The sequence below is a fragment of the Peromyscus maniculatus genome, chromosome 15 (assembly GCF_049852395.1).
Source record: "Peromyscus maniculatus bairdii isolate BWxNUB_F1_BW_parent chromosome 15, HU_Pman_BW_mat_3.1, whole genome shotgun sequence".
In the NCBI taxonomy this organism is placed as follows: Eukaryota; Metazoa; Chordata; class Mammalia; order Rodentia; family Cricetidae; genus Peromyscus; species Peromyscus maniculatus.
Genome location: NC_134866.1, coordinates 39,416,401 through 39,439,864, shown reverse-complemented (window position 1 = coordinate 39,439,864; position 23,464 = coordinate 39,416,401). Strand labels below are relative to the sequence as shown.

At 44.3% G+C, this 23,464-nt stretch overlaps 1 protein-coding gene across 1 annotated transcript; it reads right to left on the bottom strand.

The window, feature by feature from the left end:
• Window positions 1–11,030: 11,030 nt before the first annotated feature.
• Isl1 (ISL LIM homeobox 1) lies at window positions 11,031–22,352 on the bottom strand. Its single transcript, XM_042261531.2, has 6 exons — window positions 22,015–22,352; window positions 20,912–21,101; window positions 17,926–18,185; window positions 15,824–16,110; window positions 14,426–14,593; window positions 11,031–12,343 (listed from the first exon to the last, which is right to left on the bottom strand). Exons 1-6 carry the CDS (start codon window positions 22,040–22,042, stop codon window positions 12,227–12,229), a joined length of 1,050 nt encoding a protein of 349 aa, XP_042117465.1. The 5' UTR covers window positions 22,043–22,352; the 3' UTR covers window positions 11,031–12,226.
• Window positions 22,353–23,464: the final 1,112 nt, after the last annotated feature.

Sequence of the window (23,464 nt, the reverse complement as noted above, 5' to 3'; positions counted from 1 at the left end):
ATATAAACTCTCTTCCACACATAAGTTGCTCTTGTCAAGAATTCTGTCACAGTAATGTGAAAAGTAACCAACACACCTATCAACTATAACAACCACACTCATCTCACTAAACCATAATGGTTCTTGTCTTCCTCTCTTCCTTCTTTAGTCAGTCACATTCATATCAAAAGCCAGGTGACGTTTCCCAGATCATAGCTACCATATTGAATTCATTATATCAAAACAGTGTCAAGTTCCACCTATCTTCTATCAATAGTGTTTGGTACGGGGTGAGTGCTCAACACTTCCATAACTTTGCAAGGTTAGGTTCCAAAAAGGCTGAAGTCTCACACACTTTAAGAAGACCACTCAGCATACATGTATGTGCCTGCCCGTTCTAGAGTTTTGTTTTGTTTTGTTTTTTTACCATGAAGACTTGAAGTATTCATTATATAACATTACTTTTCCCCTTGATAAGATGGGCTTTCAGATGAATGTTTGATGAAAGAATTAAAAAGTCACATACATACAAAGACATATATATGTACATATATTCATCTATGTATATAATATATACATACATATATGCATATATATGTATAAACATACATACATATATGTTGGATATATATATATATGTATATGTATAATGGGGGATTTATCTTAAAAACAAAAACAAGGTGCTGGAAAGATGACTCAGCAGTTAAGAGGATTTTTTTTTTTTTATTGTTCTGGCAAAGGACCCAGATTTGGTTTTCATCACCCACATGACAGCAACTCACAGCTATAACTCCAGTGCCATGGGCATCAGTTATGTACATGGCATACACACACACATACATACATGCATGCCTACATACATACATGCCTACATACATGCGTACGTACATGCAAACCCTCACACAAAAAAATAAAGACAAATCTTTGTAAAAAGCCTCTATCATTAGCCCAATAATATCCACAATTAAATTTCCACAGGCAATAGTTTCCTATCATCCTGTAAAAGGATGTTTTAAGGCTGTGGTTCTCAGGATGTGTTCTGAGACTCCGTAAGAGAATTTTCCAGGGGTCTGTGAGCCCAAAAAAAAAAAAAATCTTCGCATATGTGTATTTCATAGATTCTGTTTCGGTCTGTTCGTTTTTTTTTGTGAAAGGGTCTTGTTTTGTAGCTCTGGCTGGCCTCGACCTTGCTATGCACCTCAGCTTAGTTTCTAACTTGTTGCCTTTTTCTCTTCTTCATGCTGGACTACAGAAATGCACCGCCAAGTCCAATCTGAGACCAAAACTCTTCTCAGAATAATTCTCTTATTCCATTTTCTTTCTTGACTTTCACCTTCTCACAAGTAGGCACAGGGTTCCAGAAGCTACAAGATGTGTCATCTATTAAACCAGACATTTTGAGGTTCACCAAGCCAGAAAATGATGCAACTCATTTTGCGTTTGTTTGTTTCACAAACCAAAGTTATTTTATCATTAAAAAGTTGCTCATCTCCAGGAGTCCAATTGGTGAGAAAGAGGAGGGTTTGTATGAGCAAGAATTGTTGAGACCAAGGTTGGATAAAGCACAGGGACAAATAGCCAAACAAATGGAAACACATGAACTATGAGCCAATAGCTGAGGAGCCCCCAACTGGATCAGGCCCTCTGGATAAGTGAGACAGTTGCTTGGCTTGATCTGTTTGGGAGGCATCCAGGCAGTGGGACTGGGTCCTATCCTCAGTGCATGAGTTGGCTGTTTGAAACCTGGGGCTTATGCAGGGACACTTGGCTCAGCCTGGAAGGAGGGAACTGGACCTGCCTGGACTGAATCTACCAGGTTGAACTTAATCCTCAGGGGAGTCTTTGCCCTGGAGGAGATGGGAATGGGGGGTGGGCTGGGGGAGAAGTCGGCAGGGGGGGGAGTGTTGGGGGGGGAAACAAGGGAATCCGTGGCTGATATATAAAATTAAATTAAATTATAAAATAAAATTTTAAAAAGTTGCTCATGATAAGACATGGTGAGTGCTTTTTTTTTTTTTTTTTTTGGTTTTTGGAGACAGGGTTTCTCTGTGTAGCTTTGCGCCTTTCCTGGATCTCACTCTGCAGACCAGGCTGGTCTCAAACTCACAGAGATCTGCCTGCCTCTGCCTCCCAAGTGCTGGGATTAAAGGCATGCGCCACCACCGCCCAGCCATGGTGAGTTCTTTAAATGAAATAATAGTATGTATAAATTTGCCTTTTAAATTTATCATAAAATAAAGAAATGCAAATGTGACTCACCCTAACAAAATATTTTTTCTAAGAGTATAGAGTGACTTTGAAATAAATAAATGTTAAGGCCTACTCCTAGCTGGGTGGTGGTGGTGCACGCCTTTAATTCCAGCACTCGGGAGGCAGAGGCAGGCAGATCTCTGTGAGTTTGAGACCAGCCTGGTCTACAGAGTGAGATCCAGGAAAGGCACAAAGCTACACAGAGAAACCCTGTCTCGAAAAACAAACAAACAAACAAACAAACAAACAAGATCCTACTCCTTTAAGGAGATAGTTGTAGGATTTTTGTTGTTGTTTTCTGTTTGTTTGTATTCATTTTGATTTGTTGTTGTTATTGTTTTTGCTGTTTGTGGTACCCACCCACTATCCTAACAGTATCTTCCTTGGTACCTGGATGTAAAGAAAGCAGTCATCACTAAAAATTCCCTTAAATAGTATCTGCTGACCTAATGCAGTCCTCACCTCACTAGAGTCACCAATGACAACATATTACTCCTTTGATGTACTGCTATCACGTATATGAAAGACAGGTGAGGAACCGAGAACTGTACTGAGAAGTAGGTACAGAGGTCACTGAGAAACAGGCCCTGGGAGTTCTCACGAATAACAGATAACTGTAAAGTGCTTTACAGATAGAGAAGTGCCGTGTCATGGCACAAACAACCATGCTGTGCCCGTGCTACAAAAGAAGCCAACTCTTTCCTTAATATCCTCTATTTAAAAAAAAAAAAGACCTAAAAGAGTCTTCGTCTGCAGAGTCCCTCCAGGAGATTTAGAAAAAACCTAAACAACACGGGTAAGGAGTCACATTCATCATTTATATCCTGGGACGGATGTTGTATTCAACAAAGTTATCAAGTGCATTCTCACACCACAGTGGTCTGTGCCTGAGAGAAACCTCTAGCCACAGCCAACCAAGGCTGCCATCATACACATCACAAATGCATGCATTTCTCCACCAGACTGATTTCATATAGCATGCCCCTAGTGCTAAAGAAACACAAATAAACAGAGCATCATTCAAAAGCCTGTAAATAATTCAATTGAAACCACCTCCTCTACGGAGGGCTTGTAAGCAGCATCTAGCAGCTTTGGTTCCAGATCTCTGCGGGAAGAAGCTGTGCTTTCTGTATTTGGCCTGCCTGTATTTTCTCGGAATACTGGTTAATTCAGGATTAGTGTTAAAATTCTAAAAGGTGTGGGAAATATTTCCAGACCTTTTTTTTTTTTTTGCTTCTATGAAACATCTTTTTTCTAAAGTAAATTCTATTTCTATCATTTCATATATTTACTTTCACTTGTGAGACTAGCATATCAACTGGGCCTAGATATGATCAAAATTACTTTGTAGATTGTTTCAGCCTCCGCAGACTTTCTATAAAGACGCTGTGGCTTGAAATCTCTCCAAGACCCTTTTTACACATGATACTCAAGGACATTTTCCAGTACACTTAATGAGACTTACTAGTCTCCTCTCACGGGCTCAGAGAACTAAAACTTACCAGAGTTTTCATTTCCAAGGTACTATACTCCATCCAGTATTTCCAATCTGGAACAACTGTACAAAATTTGAGAATGACTAACGAGTTTGATGTTGTAAAATAAATATAAATAAACACAAAATAAAAAAGAATACATGATAATCTTTAAATATTCAACATACTTTGACACAAGACCAGAAATTCTAAGCATCAAGCTCCAAAATATTTTCAGCTATTACAAAGGAAAATAAATGAGTGATTTCTGAATTTTCTAAGAAGTTTCACTATCTAGAAATTGATAATCCATATTTTCCACCTCTAATCTTTTTAAGTTTCACTCTCAGTGGAAGTATATTACCATATTTTACAAATAAAGTCATTCCTGTTGTTTTGTGAATTAAAATTTAAATGCTATTTAAGCTGCTTGGCCACTTTCCTTCAAATGTTTCTTTGTAGAAAAGCAGTTTCCCATTACCAAAATTCTTAGACCACTGAAATAAATGTTAAATAACTCTGGGCTACACATGACATTTTTATTAAAATGACAGTTTAGCCTGAGCTCAAAAGATTTTGTTCTTATTAATATTCAAAAAATATTGTTTTGAAGTTTGTGTCTTTTTTTTTTTTTTTTTTTTTACAAATTAAGCTTGTCACCTTCTTATTTTGTAATAATTCCACCAGAAATCAGATAGAGGTTTGCTTTTGCTAAACATATTTCAAAGTAAACTTCTCCTTTATTTAAAATGTTTACAGTTGTTCAGATGACTATTGTTAAAAATCTTTCAAACAAATATGTTTCTGCTGTTCTTAACTGCTATGATTTTACCAAAAGAAAAGTATTTAAATTAATTGAGAATGATATTTAAGTCATCAAAGTAACTACAGACTAGAACCTACACACGTAATATTTTGCAAAACTGTGTTTCCATTGAACGAGGACTAGTTGTGTGTTACAGACCTCTATGAGAAGGATGATGAAATGTATTGAAAATCATGAGTTAAAAAGACTATTAGGAAAAAGTAAGATCTTTCCTGACTCTTAAAACTGAATTCCCACCATGTTTTCCCTTATCATATTCAGTGGCCTGTCTACTATTATCTCCATATACCTGCTAAGTTTAACAAGTTTCAAGCAACACATTGTATTTGTGACAGGTCCTTATAAACAGTCACCTTTACCCATGAGAAAAAGATCAGTCAGGGCCCAGTTACTGCTAGGGATTATTTTGTGGAGAAAGAAATGGTATTCACTTCAAAACCTCCCTACTGAAACTGGTGCCTTTCATGAAACTGAATTTTGCCCTAGTCTATCTTATTTCATGAGGGTGCACAGTTCTTATACAGAGGACAGACAGGAAAAGGCTTGCATTTGCTGTCCTCCCCAAAATCAGGGAGGAGATGGTGTTTGTCTACATTGCCTTTAGCGATAATCCAGTAATCCAATTACCCTCACCTACATTTATGGCTGGGTTTACAAACAATGGCAGTATAATCAATCTCTAGCTCTATCTCTCTCCTTCTCTCCTTCCCTCTCCTCTCTCCCTCCCTCTCTCCTTCCCTCTCCTTCCTCTCTCCTTGCCTCTCCTCTCTGGGTCTCTCTCCCTCTCCCTCCACCCCACTAATTTTCTTTACTCCCTTTATCACCCTCCCTCTTCTTCTCCCCCAGCCTCCCTCCCCCTTTCCCCATCTCCCCCCTCCCTCCCGTCCTCATCAAGAATAGAGAATAAGAGGCAGCTAGAACCCTTTCTAACTGACTCTTTTTGAAACAAGAAAACAAATACAGAGGGAATGAGTAAAATGATAATTAGCTTAACCAAGTTCAATTAATTTGAATGCAAGCCACAGAATGTTTACCAATCCTCAAGGCTGGTTGTTACAAGGCATCCTAGGAGTGGACCCTGGAGTTCTCTTGTTCCCCAGCACATGGCAAGGCCAGCATCTCTGTGGTGGAAGCTAGTGAAGAAAGATCAAGATTTCCATGGTTTGCCCAGTGAAGTGCTCAGGAAAACACAAGTCATTTGTGCTAGCTGTAGAGAAAGGGCATTGGCCAAGCAGGAACACCCTGTCCAAGATGGTGACGCATTCTGCTGGGTACATTTGGAAAGGAAAGAAGAGCAGCTTATTATTGAACTCAATGTTTTTATTGATCGCCCTTGAGTCAGCGCCCACTGACCCTGCAAACTATAAATGGCTATAGCACAGAATTGTCATTTCCAGGCAGCTAGCAGAGATACTGGATTCTCCCGCCACTCTCTCCCACAGTCCCTCGGATCCTCAGCCTCCTGGGTGTACAGAAACAAGGAAAAGGCTTAGGTTGGGTTTCCCCAAGGCTCTGCTGGGCTACAGAGAGGAGAGGAAGAGAGAGAGAGAGAGAGAGAGAGAGAGAGAGAGAGAGAGAGAGAGAGAGAGAGAGAGAGAGAGAGAGAGAGAGAGAGAGAGAGAGAGAGAGAGAGAGAGAGAGAGAGAGAGAGAGAGAGAGAGAGAGACCGTGCGCACTCACACGCACGCACGTGGCACAGCTACCCAGTGTGGGGACGCGACCCACTCAGCCTAAAGCTGGACGACACTCCCACCCAGCGCTGGTGGCACAAAGCAGCCGGGGCGCGGGGGCCGCAAAGACAAATGAATGTTTTGCAGCATTCTCCATTAAACAATAAAGCAAGCTGTAAAGCCTCAGGTGCTGTGTTTGCTGTGCGGTCTGCGCAGCGCAGTGGCTCCGGGCCCCGGGAGCCGAGTGCATTGGGCCGGGGAGCGCCTCTTCGGCTGATTCCAGGGAAAGATAAGGAGCCGCCGAGCCACCAGCTCTGTCTAGACTCGCGACCTCACAAGTCAAGCGCCTTGTTTGGATTAGCCCTCCAGATCTGCCAACCTGATCAACTCCTGAAAGAGAAGGGCCCAGAAACACCCCCTTTTCCTCTTCTGGGCTACGACGATTGTCGCTCCTTTAAGGGATCAAGGGCCGACTTGCCCGCGGGAGTGGTGGGGCTGGTTAGACGAGTGTGAGGGACCCCCCCCCCCCCCCGCCCCCAGCAATCTTCACAACTGGCCGATTCCCCAGCACACAGGGAACAGACCCGTGGGAAGACCACTAGAACTTCATGCAGATGTAAAGTCAGTTCCACAAATTACATCCCTCAAAAAATGATGGTGAACTTTTTGATCAATAAAATGGAAACGGATCCCAGTCGAGAAATGGGTAACACTCTAGCTAAGTGAAATCTCCCACCAGACTATTCAAAAAGGGTGTCTTCTCATCCTACCTGATCAAAAGCAGTCACTACCCCCAACTGTCTCACAAAATTGGGTGCCCCCTTTCTGGAAAACAACAACAACAGTATTTTCTTTTTTATAAGTCATGTGTATATACCTGCTCCAGGTTTTTGTAGAGGTATAAGCAGAATTATATTGGTTTTATTTTTACTTTTATTTTTGTGGAAACAAGGAGTCTTAAGTGGTGTGCCGAGAAGAGACTGTACTCCTGAAGGCTCAGAAACTGACTTCTCCCAGCCAATGTCTGCAGCATCATAAAATTAAAGGATGTGTTTGTAACAACGCTCACAACAACCTCCCCTCCCCCTTCTCGGATGCCTGTGAACCAACTTCTCTGTCTACACTTCAGAAGTCTCTGGAGAGGTGTGGAAAGACCTTCCATCATGCTTGGGACATTGTAAGCTGTGAAGTTTATGTTTGTGGCGCCTGGGCTCAAACAGCCATTCAGTGGCTTGCTTGGTTATCAAGAGAACAACAATCAGGAAAGATGAGGAAACAGATTCTCTGCCAGAGCCTTGAATTAAGTACTTGGAGTTTGAAAACACCAAGTCACACTGTACACATTGCAGTGCTTTTATTACAAATCCGTCATAAGAATTGAAGGTTTGGAACCATTTTTCTAAAGTAACTTTTTTTTTAAGGCAGAGAAATACTTGGCCTTCCAATGTGCCCAAAGAAAATCTGACTTGCTTTGTTGTGACACCAGCTTAATTGTTAGTTGGGAGGGGGGGGGGGGTTCAATCAATAGAATTGAAACCTAATTTGGATTATAAATCTCCTTGACAAAAGTTAACTAAACTGAACTTTACAAATAAGAAAATAAACACTTTCTATTTAGTTTACTTATGTTAGGGACGAGATTGAAAAAAATCCAAAGTGGCTGGGTGTCAAATAAACAACTATTTGGAGGAGGAGTGGGTTGAATTAAGAAACTTTTCACTTCGTTTTCTCAGGGAAAAACAAAACTAAGTGATCCCTAGTAGGAATCAGAAAAGTTATACTTCAATGATCAAGTTTGTTTGTAGCTTTTAAGTGCAAAGCATTAAGGGAATACACCGTATTTCTAAGGCAACCTGAACACACATTGTCATTTTGGCTGGCAGTCAGAGGGATTAAGACTGTTAATTAAGACTGTTAAGAGGTCAACAAAAAGAGTTTAACATGCTGATGGGGGTGAATAGCAAGGGAGCATCACAAAGTTGGCCCTTGAATACTGAACACCAAGAAAAGTTGTCCATGGGCAACTGAGAAACACCACACACACACACACACACACACACACACACACACACACACACATACACATACACACACACACACATACACACACACACATACACACACACACACAGAGAGAGAGAGAGAGAGAGAGAGAGAATTATAGAATTATAAATAACCAGAAGTGTTATTGCAATGGGGAGGTGGGGGGAGAGGTCTTCAAATATGATTCTAACTTAAAAGAAAACTTTTTAATGATAAGGAACATTGATCCCTTTGAGGAAAGGCAAACAAAGAGGAAACTGTATGGGGTAATAATATCTTCAGAAGTGTGGGAGCTGATATGAATCCCCTGATTTAAGAGGAGCATCCGAGATGTTTCCAATTGCATCAAATAATAGCTTTCAGGAACTGGAGGAAATGAGTCATAATACCCAGAATGAAGGGCTCAGACTAACAAGGGAGTGGGGGACACAGACCACAGCAAATAAGAGGGGTCTGATTAGAAGGGAGCTCGAAACTGGGTCTCCAGAGGTGTGCAGAGAAAAGGGGAGAGAGGGAACAAGGGTGGTTTGCAAACAAGAAGAAATGCCAGCTACTAATTTTTTTAGAACACATTTTAAGGAGGCTAGAAGGGGCAGACACATCTTTCTCATCGAGAGTTCAAGAACTCGACCCATCAATAGATTCTCAGCCATTGGACAACAAACATCTTGAATCCAGCAAGTGAAATCAAAATGATGCATCACGCTCTGCTAAATTACTTAGGTGCAAGCTGTTCAATTACTTCAGAACAAACTGACAGCTACATACACAAAATATCACAACACACACACACACACACACACACACACACACACACACACACACACACACACACCTTTAATCTCAGAAATCAGTGCCCAGAGGATGGAAGATAACAGAGATGTGTGTCTTGCCCCATTGCATGAAAAGTCTAAATAAAGTTGTGGTTGCTCATGTTTCTGTCCCAATGCATTGGAGTCCACCAAAGGCTATTGGTGGGAAAGGGACTTCAGGGATCCTTTCCATCTCTCCCTGGGTTTGCATAATCAAGTTACTTTCAGGCTTAACTCCAAATTCACATTGTACCTGCCACCCTTGAGCATGCTTATTTGGTAGCTTTCCTAGGTACAAGGTGAGAGAAGGGGAAATCAAAGGGCAGAGGATTCAATACATCAGCCAGGAAACTAAAAAGAATCAACTCTGGTGATGGGAGATTAGAGACCCTGACCGAGAGGGGGGGGGGGCGAGAAAAAAAAAAAGAAAAGGAACAGAAAGGAAAAAGAAAAAAAGAGGTGATGGGGGAGAGCCCTTCATGGAAGAAGATCCTTATGAGATAAGACAGAACCCTTGTTTTTCCCAGCAAACAACTACAAGTCATTATTACCGCCCGCCAAATTATTACCCCCTCTGTCAAGAATTAGACACAACAATCAAAGTAATCAAGGGCATGTCTAATGCACTGTAACATTTTCAATGCAAAGTTTGTTTTCTTTCTGCCCTCATGGTAGAGCCTGTAATTAACCCGTTATGTAGAACGATGCCAAACAAAAGCCTAATTGAGGCTCGCTTCCCGACTTGCGCAGGTTTGGAGAGGGTGAAAGCAAACTCAAGAGCTGCTGCGGGCCTCGGGCATCGCTCGGGGTCTCCAGCCCAGCCTCCGTCCACCATCCTGCTCTGAGTCAGGGGCTGCAGAGGATAAGGCGCCACACTACACACGGTTAGGGTACTTAGCTTTCGTATTTATTAAGTTGTCAGATACTGAAAATGGCATTACACTCGCGCATACAAATGAATCTAGTTTCCAGAGTCAAAGAAAGATCCTGGCATGGGGAATGGGAGGTGGGAGGGGGGAAAGAGAGAATGGAGTGGTCCTGACCCTAAAGGAACTAGAGGCCAATTTGAGGCAGGGCTTTGTGTCCACCCCTGGGTTCTGTCGCAGGCAGGTGAACCTTTGCTAAACGCGCGGCGTGGGTGGCGGCGGCGTCTGAACCAGAGCGCTTGTCCCCCCACCCCCACCCCCGGGACTACCATAGGCTGTGGGGGAGCCCGCAAAGGGAAGAGCCAGGTCCCTCACTCAAAAAAAAAAAAAAAAAAAAAGGCGGTTCCAAACGGTACGCTTTCCGCGTTTCTCCCAAGCCAGCCACCCTTCTCAAGGGTTTGAAATTAGAGATGGGAGGGGAGGGGGGTGGGGGTGGGGAAGTGGAAGAGGTAAGAAAATGCAGACACCTACAGTTCTGAGAACTGCTGAGAGAAGCCTTTCCTCCCTTCTGCGCAAATAAAGCGGCATTTCTCAATCAGCCACCACTAGTCCACAATGGCCATCCTTCACCGGCTAGGCAGAAGGCCTCTTCAGCAAGAGTTTATGTTTGAAATGTGGGTAATTTCCATGATCCTAAGCTGAGACTTTGGTATAAAGCACTCCGGCGCTAAGAAAATAAAATAGTGATTCCCATCAAACCCATTCTCAAGCAGACCTTCTTCCTTTGGGGATTGGATGCAGGGGAGGGGGTAGAGGGGAAAGACAGGGGGGAGGGAAAGGAAGGGGACAGAAGAGAGAACAGCATCTCATTTTCAAAAAAAAACCTGTAACATTATCACAGCGGAGAGCTAAAGGGCGTCTTCCAACCAACTTCGATCCAACTATTGAAATCGAAACTTGCAAACCCGACCTGAACTACTTGCAATACAATATCACAGCTACTGTACTGTATGTCATTTTAACCCAATTCACATGCAGTCAGTCCTTAATTTCAGACATGTTCAAGACTTGCTAATAAACATATCAAAGAGGGACCCTGAATCATTGCGTTTATTTATTTATCTATGCCAAACGTTTATTAGTGAAATAGTCCTGCAGATATAATTCTACATATGGCGCTTTGATTTCACATAATATTTAAGAAAAAAAAGACAAAACACATAAAATTAGACATATAATTCAAAGACCACGGTACAACCTTTATCTTTTTTTTTTTTACTTCAGCAAACAAAAATGTCAAATGACATGAAAAGTGGCAAGTCTCCTGACAATAAATAATAAATTACTTTATAATTTTTGCAATGCAAGAGCAAACAAAAAAAAAAGTTTCCTTTTTTTCCTCTTTATTTCCAGAAAGAGCGAAAACAGTCATTTTAACCAATAACTATACACATCTTTGGGGGAAAAGTTCTTGGACAGACACAAGTCAAACACAATCCCGAGACGCTTGTGGCAAAATAGAGGTAACCTTGTTGCAATGCTTTATAAGTCGGTTTTTAAATCTGAATTCAAAAACCTTTAAAGTCGCTTCAGACTTCTTGATAGAGGATGGATCTCAAAAAAAAAGTAAAGAGAAATAAAGAAAAGGAAAGAGAAAAAAAAGTGGGAGAAAAAGGCAAACGTAAAAGAGAAACCAGTTACAGGGCATGCTACAGAGACCCAGAATTTCAATTAACCCCTTCTCAAAGTCAACTAAAAACATAGCAAACCAACGCAGCTCCGCCTTCCTGAAAGGACTCTTCCAGCCACTGAGGGCCAGTTTCTTCCGCCGTGCGCTGGAGCTCCTGTTTGGCAAGGCAATGACCAATATAGAAACAGCACCATTCAGAATAGGATGGACTAGAAAATTCTCTATTTCTGCTTTTCCTCTAGGTGTACAGTGAAACGAAAATGCTTTTTTTTTTTTTTGAGATCCTTGAATATAAATCCTCTACGTTTTAAAAACGTCTTTTTTTTTTTTTAATTATTATTCTTTTTCAGTACTCCTAATGTCACTGAATAGCATATGTTGGGCTTGGGGCTTTGTTTTGTTTTTTTTAATTCTAGTAAAATCCCATGATTGTCTTCACAGTGTTGCTACCATATCACCTTGTCATTAAAACAGACTTCGTGCACTTCATGGAGCATTCATTTCTTGATTCAGTTTTCATTGACTGGGTCGTTAAATACTTTTTTCTTTCGGAGTTCAACATAATTTCCCACTTTCTCCAACAGGGAAAAAAAAATACATCTGAATGAATGTTCCTCAGGCCTCAATGGGACTGGCTACCATGCTGTTGGGTGTATCTGGGAGCTGAGAGGACATCGATGCTACTTCACTGCCGGTGGAATTAGAACCTGGTCCTCCTTCTGAAAAATTGACCTGCGTGGAAGGGTGAGAAGTAAATAAAGGAGGCTTCAATAGTGTCCATCGAAATATATGGGTATTATTATATTGTGTGTGCGTGTACAAGCTTCCTGTCAATAGACAGGTACCTCAACAACGATATCCATGCCTATCATGGAACTTTATAACAGGCTTAAAGGAGGCCTGTGAGGAGCACTTGGAATCCTCTCACTTTCCCCATCATCCTAAAGACCTCTCTTTCAACTCAAGCTGAATTCCCAACATTATGTCATGTTAAATTATGTAAGAGCAAATGTGTTTCCCACTGTAAAGTGGCATCACAACTCTCCCATGAAGGCTCAAAATAAAATTAGCCTGCTGGCTACATGTAGCCCTGGGAGTAGGCAAGTTCTCTAGACATCAAAGCCTTTATTTGTCAGGGTGGCTGGAGATTCAATGGAGGCTCCCTGGAACAATGAATCACTTTTTAGAGGGCTCCCAGTATGGTCTCATGGTCCCCCTTGTTCCCTTTACATGAGGGGACCCATACGCTATGCATGGTCACAATATAGATATGTGGTACTGTGCTACTCAGGAATCCTCCCCATAATAACCATGCCACCCACCCTATTGCTCTCACCTGACACTCAAGTTTCAGAAGGTACCAGTTCTTGGTTGTCTTGAAGCCTCTCCCTCCTGTCTTTCAATTAGTCAGATTTTGCCCACACAATATTTCACACGGACCAGTTATTTTATTCAAAAGAAAATTTCCCCTCTAGTTGCAGAATCTCTCTCTCTCTCTCTCTCTCTCTCTCTCTCTCTCTCTCTCTCTCTCTCTCTCTCTCTCTCTCTCTCTCTCTCTCTCTATTAAACTTTCCCCTTGAGAGGTCAAGGGACTTCTCAAATTTGCCTGTTCACTAGACTGGCCCATTTACACACACACACAGCCTGGAACCAAGTCCTTTTAACCACTTGCCTCTGGCCAATCACCCTTATAACTGTTGACACGAGAAAGCAAATGCCCCCAGGGCACAGGCGAGGAAAATAAAAAAAAAAAAAAGAAAGAAAAGAAAAGAAAACCCTATCCTCAACAGATGCATTAGCTTTGTTTCTAAAGGAAAGAGTGTTAGGACACAGCTTCCTGTTTGATAAAACAGGATCTATAGGGATGATTATATTTTAAGGCGAGGAAAAAAAAAACCCTAGTTATTTGTACCATATCAAAAAGGATTTTTTTTAACATTTTGTTTATCTTAACCTTCTATAGACAAAAATGAATTGTCTTCTATGGATGGATGTGAAAAACACGTTAGTGCTAAGCCAGGTTTCCACAAGTTAAATATACATTGTCTCTGACTGACAATGTTCATGTTCCTTTTGGTATCCATGCCGCATTGTCTGCAACTGTGTCTTATCTGTGTCATAGCTAAACTCCTTGACTTAAAAATGTTCAAGAAGTCCCATGCTTTAGATTAAGATATACTTTGAAAGAAACATGGCAACAACAAATATCACCCAAACTATTTGAATAACCATTCTCTTTATTGACATATAGGAAAACTGTGTTCAGACAACTGCCTGCTGCTCATGGATAACAGTGTTCTCTATTATTACACTGAATGTGTATTACAATTACTTTTACTCGAACCTATCACGAGATACAGATAAAGTAATAAACTTACTGATTGCTGACCCAAAGGCCAAGGTGATCTCGGAAGTCCCTGAAGTTTCTAACAGTCTGAGAGATGTGCTATTGCCACCGATTGTATCTCTGCACACAAAACTACTTAGGCACCAGGAAGCTCATCACACAAGACATGCCTTATTGGTAGGCAATCACCCTATACAGTTCTATTATACTGTCTCACTTTCAAACAAAGATTCATAAGAGATCTACTGTCTTTGCATTTGCTTCCTTTCTCTTCACCATCACCCATCCCTCCTTGCCTTCTCCCCCAACACTGGCGCAGGGAGCACCCTCCCCAAGTGGGTCTTTCCGTGTGTGTGTGTGTGTGTGTGTGTGTGTGTGTGTGTGTGTGTGTGTGTGTGTGACAGTTAAATCAGAATCCTCCTTTCTGTTGGGAATTCGGCCTTCTCTGTTTGGGAGCTGACACTTACCAGTTGCTGAAAAGCAGGCTGATCTATGTCACTCTGCAAGGCGAAGTCGCTCAGTACTTTCCAGGGCGGCTGGTAACTTTGCACCTCGACTGGGTTAGCCTGTAAACCACCATCGTGCCTCTCCGGACTAGCAGCCACCATGGGAGTTCCTGTCATCCCTTGGATATTCTGTGAATAACACCCCCATCGCAACATGTTAATTAGCAAACTCCCTCCCTCCATTGTCTGTATGTGCTAAGCAAATATACCCACGTATTATCTTATCTATATAGTGGCCCAGTATTGACTCAGTTAATCTGCTGCACCTATGGATATTAGTTAGAGTTCAGGTTTTTTTGTTTGTTTGTTTGTTTTTGTTTTTATTTCTGTGTGCTGGATTATTAGACCAGCTGGGATCATACTAAAACAATTCTACTACATCTATCACCTTTCCTTTCCGGCATATCTTATCCCCCAACCCCTCCCATCTGCCTTCAGAGGCCACAGCCTCCCATAAGTAGAAAGCTGAGGTCCAGCCAGGCCTCCATCAGCCTTCTGACACTGGTTTTCTAGGCAGTTGGGGTTAGCTGAAGATTTTCTCCAAGCACTCTTCCTTGCAGAGTCGGCCCCCACCCCTAAGTCTTTTGGGTTTGGCTGCTTCTGCACTATTATGCACTAACTGAGTACCCTTGCTCAGTCCTGGACTGCCTGCCAAGTTTAAAGACAACACATTTTATTGCATTTAAGAATAGGGTTGGAATAGTAAAGAGAAAGAAACCCTTGAGCTTAACTTAAGCAAGGGGGTGGGGGAGAAAGGGGAGTTTTGCCCAAAGTAATAGTGCCAAAGGCTGGAAGGAATCTTTGGGCTCCACCCAGAACAGTGGATTATCTGCATGGGCACCTTGAAGGGCTCCTGCATCTGCATCAGGGGACTCTCCAAGATTTGGGATGGGACCAGAATACTGGCTGGATGGTAAGCCCATTGAATCATGTTCTAGATCAGCACACAGAGTGCTATCTTTTACAATACTGGCCACTCTAAGGATCCCAATGCTTGTAAACACCTGAGTTGAGACCTCAGTGCCACCTATACTGGGAGGAAACCACTAGTTCTTTTGGTTCTAGGTGCAGTTCATGCTGAATGCCATGAGCCCCCTTTGGAACCAGCAATGGATTGGGGAGGGGGGGGATACTTCTCAGACCTCTGCAGTTTCTAACCAGCCAGCTCTCAGTCAGCCCTCAGTAGCCAGGATACTCGAAACACTTGGGTTTAGGTGGAGGTGAGGGGAATCTCCTTTGTCTGGGCTCCTTGCTGGTGCTAGGCTGGGTGGGTACCAATCTACCAGTTCAGGAGCGCGCGCCGGCCCCCCGATCTTCCAAGTTGTGCTACCATCCCTTGCTTCGCCTCGGGCTACTCACAGTTTTGTCGTTGGGCTGCTGCTGCTGGAGCTGCTTCATCATGATGCTGCGTTTCTTGTCCTTGCACCTCTTGTTCTGAAACCAGACTCGGATCACTCGGGGGCTGAGGCCGGTCATCTCCACTAGTTGCTCCTTCATGAGCGCATCTGGCCGGGGGTTGGCAGCGTAGCAGGTCCGCAAGGTGTGCAGCTGCTTCTCATTGAGCACAGTCCGCACGCGGGTGGTCTTCTCCGGCTGCTTGTGGACGTGAGGCCGCAGGGCTGGCTGCCTAGCGGAGATGGGCTCGGCTACGGGGCAAAGGAGCGTGGTGAGCAAGCAAGATCACTCTCGCGGGCTGCTGCCACCGGCCCGCTCCACTCCCTCCCGACCCGGCCCGAGCGAGCTTAGCACACCAATGGGAGGTGGGTAAGGAGGGAAGAGAAATTCGCTCCTTAAACTGTAGAGGACAATGCAGAGTGGTGGGGGAGGGGAAAGATGTGGCCCCTGCCCCTACTTGTGGCCACCACAGAATTAACCAAAGGAAGCCCCGTGATGTCTCCACCCGCATCAGAGATTTTTTTTAAAAAAAAAAAAAAAAACAGTACTTCCCCTCCTTCCTTCTTTTTCCTTATAACCAGAAGGACACAGATTATCACGACTACTCCCCACCTCCAGGCTTGGCTTTCCCTTCTGGGTAAAAACCGTAGAGGGTACCTGAAAATAAAACGCAGAACACCCCAGTGACAACCAGAGTCACTACAGGGTTGGACGTCTGCGACCAAAAGTCAGAGAATTCTGCCAGAAAGCCTTGACCTTCAATTCCATGGGACAGGCACACTTAGAAGCTTTAAAAAAAAAAAATAATCGCTGTATTCTGGCTATCCGAATGGGCCCCAGTCTTTTTAGTATTAAATCAGCGTGGGATGTTCCCGAGACCAGCTGACCCCAAGAACATGAAAACTGAAACTCTGTCGAGCTGTCTGGGCTGCAGATAAATGGCTGCTGGGGAACGTCCTTCCCTTCCCACCCAATATTTCGGCCTCTTCTGCGTTTCTCACCCTGGGCTTTGCCCCATGCCTGCTATAGCTAGAAATCCCCCAGGACAGAATTCCCAGAACAGCCAGAAAGAGGTGAGTGGGGCTTGGGGAAAAGCTGTCTTTTCCTCACCTCCAGTATTTAGTAGGGGCTGATGTCTTAACACTAAACGGGAGGGAGGGAAGGAGGGAGGGAGCTGTGCCTCTGACTGGAAGGCAGGTAGGAAACAATGTCCTGCTCTCTCACACACAGCCTTGGTTCTAGCCAACCTTTATGTCTCCACTTTCCTTTATGGGTCCTCTGATCTGAACGGTACAGGACCCACACCTTCCACGACCCCCTGGGATCAGGCCAAACACCTATGGGGGGTCAAGTCAGAGCTACAGACAGCTACGGGCTTGGAGATGAAATTCTCACCAAATCACGTAGAATGAATGGCTTAAAGAGGCTGGCTCCCTTTAAAAGGCAATTACTGCGGAGTAGGCTGTTGACAGTTTTAAGTTACAGCCCTGGGAGTGCTGCCGTTGCTGACTGACCGACACTGTATCTTTCAGGGGCCTGTTTTCTGACAAAAGCATAAAAAATAAAATTTAAAAACCTTTCGGATTGGAGAGTAAATCTCAAGGAGGAAAAAAAAAAATGTGGGAAGCTAAATGCCTCGAGGCTGCTTAAGCTTCCTTCACCGGGCTAGGGAGGAAACTCCTGGAGACCCAGGACTCCACCCCTTTAATTAGGCAGCAGCTTGGAGAAAACCTGGCAGAGAGCTGAAGCCCATTTTCAGTAAGCCATGGGTTGGAGGCCAAAGTAAAGCTGACAGTACTGTTTGGGCTTGTGTATACATGTGTGCACAAGCGGGGGTATGCTGTGTACCCATATATAGACAGACATGTGGATGTGTGCTTGTACATTCAAGGTAGACGATGGGTGTATGGAAACTTGCTAGAAAGGCTAAGAGCACATATTGTTTATTGCAGGCCACTTTCAGAACCACCCTGTGGTCCCCCAGGTTGCAGGAAGGAAGGGTTTTGACTTAGCCCCACCTCCCTTTCCCCAGCCAGGCTTCCCTCTGGGGGTGGGGGGAGAAGTACCTGCCATTTGCAGCGGCCGCGCGGGATGCAAGGGACTGAGAGGGTCTCCAGCGCCCAGGCTGGCCCTCTCCACCACATCGTGGTCCGCCCGGCAGAAAAGCCCATCCTCTCGCAACGCGAATTCATCTCCGGGGATGAGCTGTCGGCTGCAGGCTACACAGCGGAAACACTCGATGTGGTACACCTTGGAGCGGGCGCGCATCACGAAGTCGTTCTTGCTGAAGCCTATGCTGCATTTGGCGCATTTGATCCCGTACAACCTGCAAGGGACGGCCCGTCATGGGAAGAGAAGCACAGGGATAACAGGGTGACTTCAGGCAGGCTCTGGCCCAAGATGGGCAGCAACCCAGGCCATAAACCCTGACCTACCCCGAAAAAAAAAAATCAGCAGTAGTAAAGTTGGACAGAGTATAGAAACAATCTCCTCTCTTCACCTCTCTTTCTCTCCCCCTCCCTCTCTTCCTCCGCTGCTCCCTTTCTCCTTTACCCTCCCCCCACCCCCACTCCCCCACCCCCAGACCAGAGGAACCTCCACGTCTGTCTGTCTCAGTGGATGCCTTAGTTCAGACACTCAGCCCAGGGAAAATTCATTGAGGGATTCTAAACCTGGAGGTGGGCTCCAGGAACCAGTCCCAGGTTTGTTCTTGCAAATTCTAGGTGGGAGGAATTCAGGGGGCACTGGTGACCAGGAGCCCCATGCTTTCCCATTCTCTATTCCTCAATTTCTACTCCTAAACATATTTCTGAAGTTGCAACATCAGAAAAGGTGGGCTGGGGACCGACACCCCACTCCATCTATGGACGAACAATTACAGAACAGAATAACAAAATGAAGCCTCAGTGGGCTTCCAGATTCCCAAAACCAAAGGCCTTCCAGTATTTATCCAGCTTAAGATTTTCCACAGGCCACATGTTAATGGAAAGTTCTCTCTCCATTCTCCCTTTTATTTTAAAAACACAGCTTCTGTCTGTTCCCTCGGTCAGTCTTTCTTAGGTTCCCGAAGAAGCATCTACCTCTGTTTCAGTTTGACTGAGAGCCAAGGCTAGCATGGCAAATGAAAACAACAACAACAAAATTAAAAAACAAAAACCAAAAACCTCACTACTAAGATATTCCTTCTTGTTAGCCTTTCTTTGCCACCCAGCAGTCCCTGTAGGTTCCATGTACTGTTGCATTGCCGGGTCCCCTCTACACCTATCATTTATTCCGGCACAGAGAGTAGAAGAGATAAGACAGCATACACACAAAGGAGGGGGGCATATTGCTCCCCCAAGGAGAGAGCTCAAAATCAAAATGGTCACTTTGCCTTGCTTTTACAACTATAGAACCTCCAAGGGGGTTATGCATGAGTGTTCTCTTATGGAAGCACAGAGAGAGAGAGAGAGAGAGAGAGAGAGAGAGAGAGAGAGAGAGAGAGGAGAAAAGTAAAAGCAAAGCAATCGAGTTCTTTGATCTGCAAATAGACATATCCAGAATTAGGCAGCTCTGTATACACAACAAAGCAAAACAGCATCTCCGGAGGAGTCAGGATGCTTCTGGGGGTGGAAGTGGACTCTCCCTCTCCAGAATTCTGAGTGTACAGTCCAGCCAAGTAAACAATGAAGATGGTTTATTTGTCAGGGTTAGAAGGCAGACTTGAATTTGCCCCCCTCTGCCTCTCCAATGCCAGATCATCCGTTTTATAGGATGAAGACTTACTTTGCCTGTACCCAAACCACTTACAAAATCCCTCTGCTTTCCTGTACCCCACTTCCTCCCACCCTCCTCAAAGCATTAAAACAAAAGGAACAAACAAAACCCTCCCTCGAACGGACATTGTTTAGTTTTATCTATCAAATGTATACCCTCCACTCCGAGATTTAATTTTTTTTTTTTAAAAATGAAAGCTGACCATTGTGGGAGCAGAAGAAAAACGGGTGACCGTATTTTAAATCATAACTAAACTTTAATGAAAGTTCTCAAGCTCCAAAGCCCTTTACAGCTTAGAGAGGCCACTCACTTTCGAGTAGCTACTTCCAAATTTCAAATCGGATGTATTTCTGCTAACACTGAAGATGAGGAGTATCTTGCTTTGTATTAGAACTAACACATTTTTTTTTTCTTTAGAAATACTACCGGCTTTCTAAGGAAAAAAGTGGAGTTTCTGGTGTGTACACACAGGTCAGAGAAAACTTGAAATTAGCAAAATCATGCAAAGAAAGCAAGCTCAGTTCCTCTGTGGGTATGGTCTTGTCCCGTGGGGTGATTCCCTCATTTTATCAGTTACTAGATTTTAATGTGAGAAAGGAAGCTGTTCAATTACCTAAATATACCAATTGTTCACAGACAGATGATGGGCAATTTGATCTGCTCTGTCTAATTCATCAGCCCAGATAAGATAAGAAAGAAAAGACAGTTAGATATCACCAAAGGGTTAATATTTAAAAAGATTAAATTTCCGGTCTTTTTTTTTTCTTTTGTAAGGAATATTTTAGTTGGTCTTGAATTCTTCTACCAAGGAGGACTCATTCAAAAAAGTAAGGGGCGCAATGGTTGGACTGGTTTTTCAAAAATCCTTTGCTGAAACTTTTGTGTTTTTAATGGGCAGCTCCAAAGAATTTTTAAGTCAGTGATAAAACAGGAGAAAAAAAAATCAGATGTTAAACTATATAATGAAAAAAATATATTTAAAAAGTTTAAAATCCTTAACTTATGTTCCTTAATTTTGTTGGTGTCCTTAAAAGAGAAGCACGAAAAAGGAAAATAATTTCCGCATCGAAAAATTCCAAGAGTCACTAACAAACCTTAACAACAAAATGTATGAAAGCTATGGTGACAGCTCCCCACTCCCAGAGACATGAAATGAACAACAGTTTGATTTTTTTTTCAATCACTTTTGCACACTGGACCCTCTAAAGCAAACGCCTGAAAAGACAAAGCCACATCAGATGATAAGCCAGGAGAGACAGAGAAATCTCAGAAAAGAACGATGTGAAAATGGCATACCTGATATAATCTCTTTTACAGTAGGTCTTTCCATCCCTAACAAAGCATGTACAGCTCTCGTCCAAATACTGATTACACTCCGCACATTTCAAACATGCCGCATGCCATTCCAAATCCGGAGAAACCCTCAGAATATACTGATCGTGAATTTGATTGCCGCAACCAACACATAGGGAAATCAGACGTTTTTCTGAAATGAAAATAAATACATGATTGACTAACCGTTTACTTCCTACAGAGATAAACACACTTTTAGTGTCGTTCTCTTATAGGGTGTACTCTGGAAGAATTTTTTTTCTTTCTCCCCCCTTTTTTTCTTCTTCTTAAGGAGTATTGCACTTTGGGATGGTAATTGGAGTGTGCCATCAAAACCTTGACTCGCTTTTTTAAAAAAGGAGGTGGAATATATGTAAAATGCAGATTTGAATAGTCTACATTTGTAAGCCTAGCACGCAATCAAACCCGTTCATTTTGTGTTTTCTCCCCTCCTCCCTCTTTGCTATAATCATTAGGCAAGATTATGGATAAGTCAAGTCAAAGAAAAGGTTTTGACTAGAAGCGTTAAACCAACGCTGGGATGTCTATATTTTCCAGGAAGCACGTTCTTCAATAGCACAAGGGATGGATATTGTTAGAAGAGTAGACATCAATACAGTTGTCACTCGCTCTGTTTTGCAAGTCTAATGCTAATTCATATCTGCCGGTGTGGCTTGTGCGGGCAGACCTTTGCTACATTAAAAACCTTCTCCAAGAGCTCCGGATTCCGGAGAAGGAAATCACCGCTAAGCACCAGGCGGCTAGAGTTTGGGAGGGCACCCAGGCAGATTCAGACACAAGGTATGCTCAGTTTCCCGAAGGTCGGAATCCACATCCAACATGCAAGCGTGGCGACAAGGGAAAAATTAAAAAAAAATAAAAATAAATAAATAAAACACAGAAAGCAAAACAATAACAACAGCAACAACAACAAAAAAGAACCACCGTTTCTTCTTTCTCTCCAGGCAGTGACTTACAAATCCAAAGAGCCCTGGCACCAGTGCCCGAGAGAGAACCCCCGCACCACCACAGCACACCGAGCCCCAGAAGGTAAAACAGACTCTTACTTTTTGGTGGATCGCCCATGTCTCCCATATCTGTAAGAGGGAGTAATGTCCACAGTGAAATGGTGGTTGGACAGTCGGTGAACAGCCCACCGAGAGGATGCTGGTGCTGTGGCTAGGTGGGAAACAGTGGCCCCCGGGGTTGCCAAGGCTGAGGGAGCCGCTGCCCGGCTGCGCCGCGCCCTCGCCGATCCGGGAGTCCGATGGAAGCCGGCCGAGTTGGCGGAGCGGAGGCGCTGCGGCGGCGGCGGCGGACTCGAGCGGCTCGGGCCACCTCTCTCTCTCTTCCTTATCTCTTACTCAAACTTCTCAGCTCCAACTCAGCTCCATCGCCATTGGTCTGACGCAGTGCGCGGGGACGTCAGGCGAGCGGCTCGCCCATTGGCTGCGGGGCGCGCGGCGCAGCTGTTCTGATTATCATATTTCAGCCCCGGCGTCGCCCCGCGCCACTGCCCGCTCGGCGAGCCCGCGGGAGAGGATTAGGCCTTCCGAGGCCACATCGCTCCCCGGGCGCCCGATGGCCCCGGCCCCCCGGCCGCCCGCCTCCTTGTCCTCCGCCCCTTCCCTGCGCCTTCCGGGCCGCGCCGCGTCCCGTCGCGCTGCTCCTGCGCCCCGAGCTCCCCGGGTCCCCTTGGTCCGCTGGCTGCGCTGAGCGCGGGGCTCCTTTTTCTGCCGCCTGTGGCGTGTGGCTGGTGGGTAGGTCCTTCCTGTGAACCGGGTCCCTCCCGGGCGCTAGGAAAAAGGGGGGGAAACTTGGAACCGGCCGCTTTCCTCCCTCGGCTCCCACGCTAGCGCGCACAGCCCTAGGCTCCGTCGGCTTTGCTGCCTCCGGGAAGGATGCATCTCTTGGAGCTGGCAGTCCCTGGCGCGCTAGGGGACCCGACTCGGAATGGGACGGTTAGATCCAGAGGAAGTGGTTTTTTATGATTTTTGTTTTTGTTTTTGTTTTGTTTTACTGCGGCCCTGTTGACCCCGTCACTTCCCAATCTCAGCTCTCCAAAGACTTGGGGTGGGAGGAAAGGGGCGCTTCTCGCCCTAGCGGACTATCATGGTTGGAAACGCAAAGGTAAAACGAAGTTCACTCCGCGGTCGGCTCCTTTTCCTCCCGACCCCTGAGGTCTCTTTTTCAGTTTAACTCCATCATGAAAGAGTGTACTAACGTAGAGTCAGAGTGCGGTACCCGAAAGTTTACAGCGTGTCTGGGTCTGTGGGTCTCTTGTCCACTCTTTCTAAAAGCAAAGGTGTACCCCGCCCTTTGACGTTTTGGCAATTATAAGAGCAACTTTACAGGACTCTCTAGAGATTTTTTTTTTTTTAATCTGTTAGTCTGAAGGCGTGAGCAGGGAGGGTTTGTTGCAAAAGAAGAGTGGGTCGCCTACTCCCCTTCACTGAGGTTAGCTTTCTAATTTGTTTCCTCAGGGGAAGCCATCTGGAAAAGATGTTGGCTGCATCT

What these genes read in the sequence shown, in the direction of transcription:
- Isl1 (XM_042261531.2), bottom strand. Translation starts at nt 22,042, where the DNA reads ATGGGAGACATGGGCGATCCACCAAAAA. An exon ending in TGTAAAAGAGATTATATCAG is followed by an intron (nt 18,186 to 20,911) that starts GTATGCCATTTT and finishes CGTCCCTTGCAG; the next exon opens with GTTGTACGGGATCAAATGCG. An exon ending in GCGGCCGCTGCAAATGGCAG is followed by an intron (nt 16,111 to 17,925) that starts GTACTTCTCCCC and finishes TTTGCCCCGTAG; the next exon opens with CCGAGCCCATCTCCGCTAGG.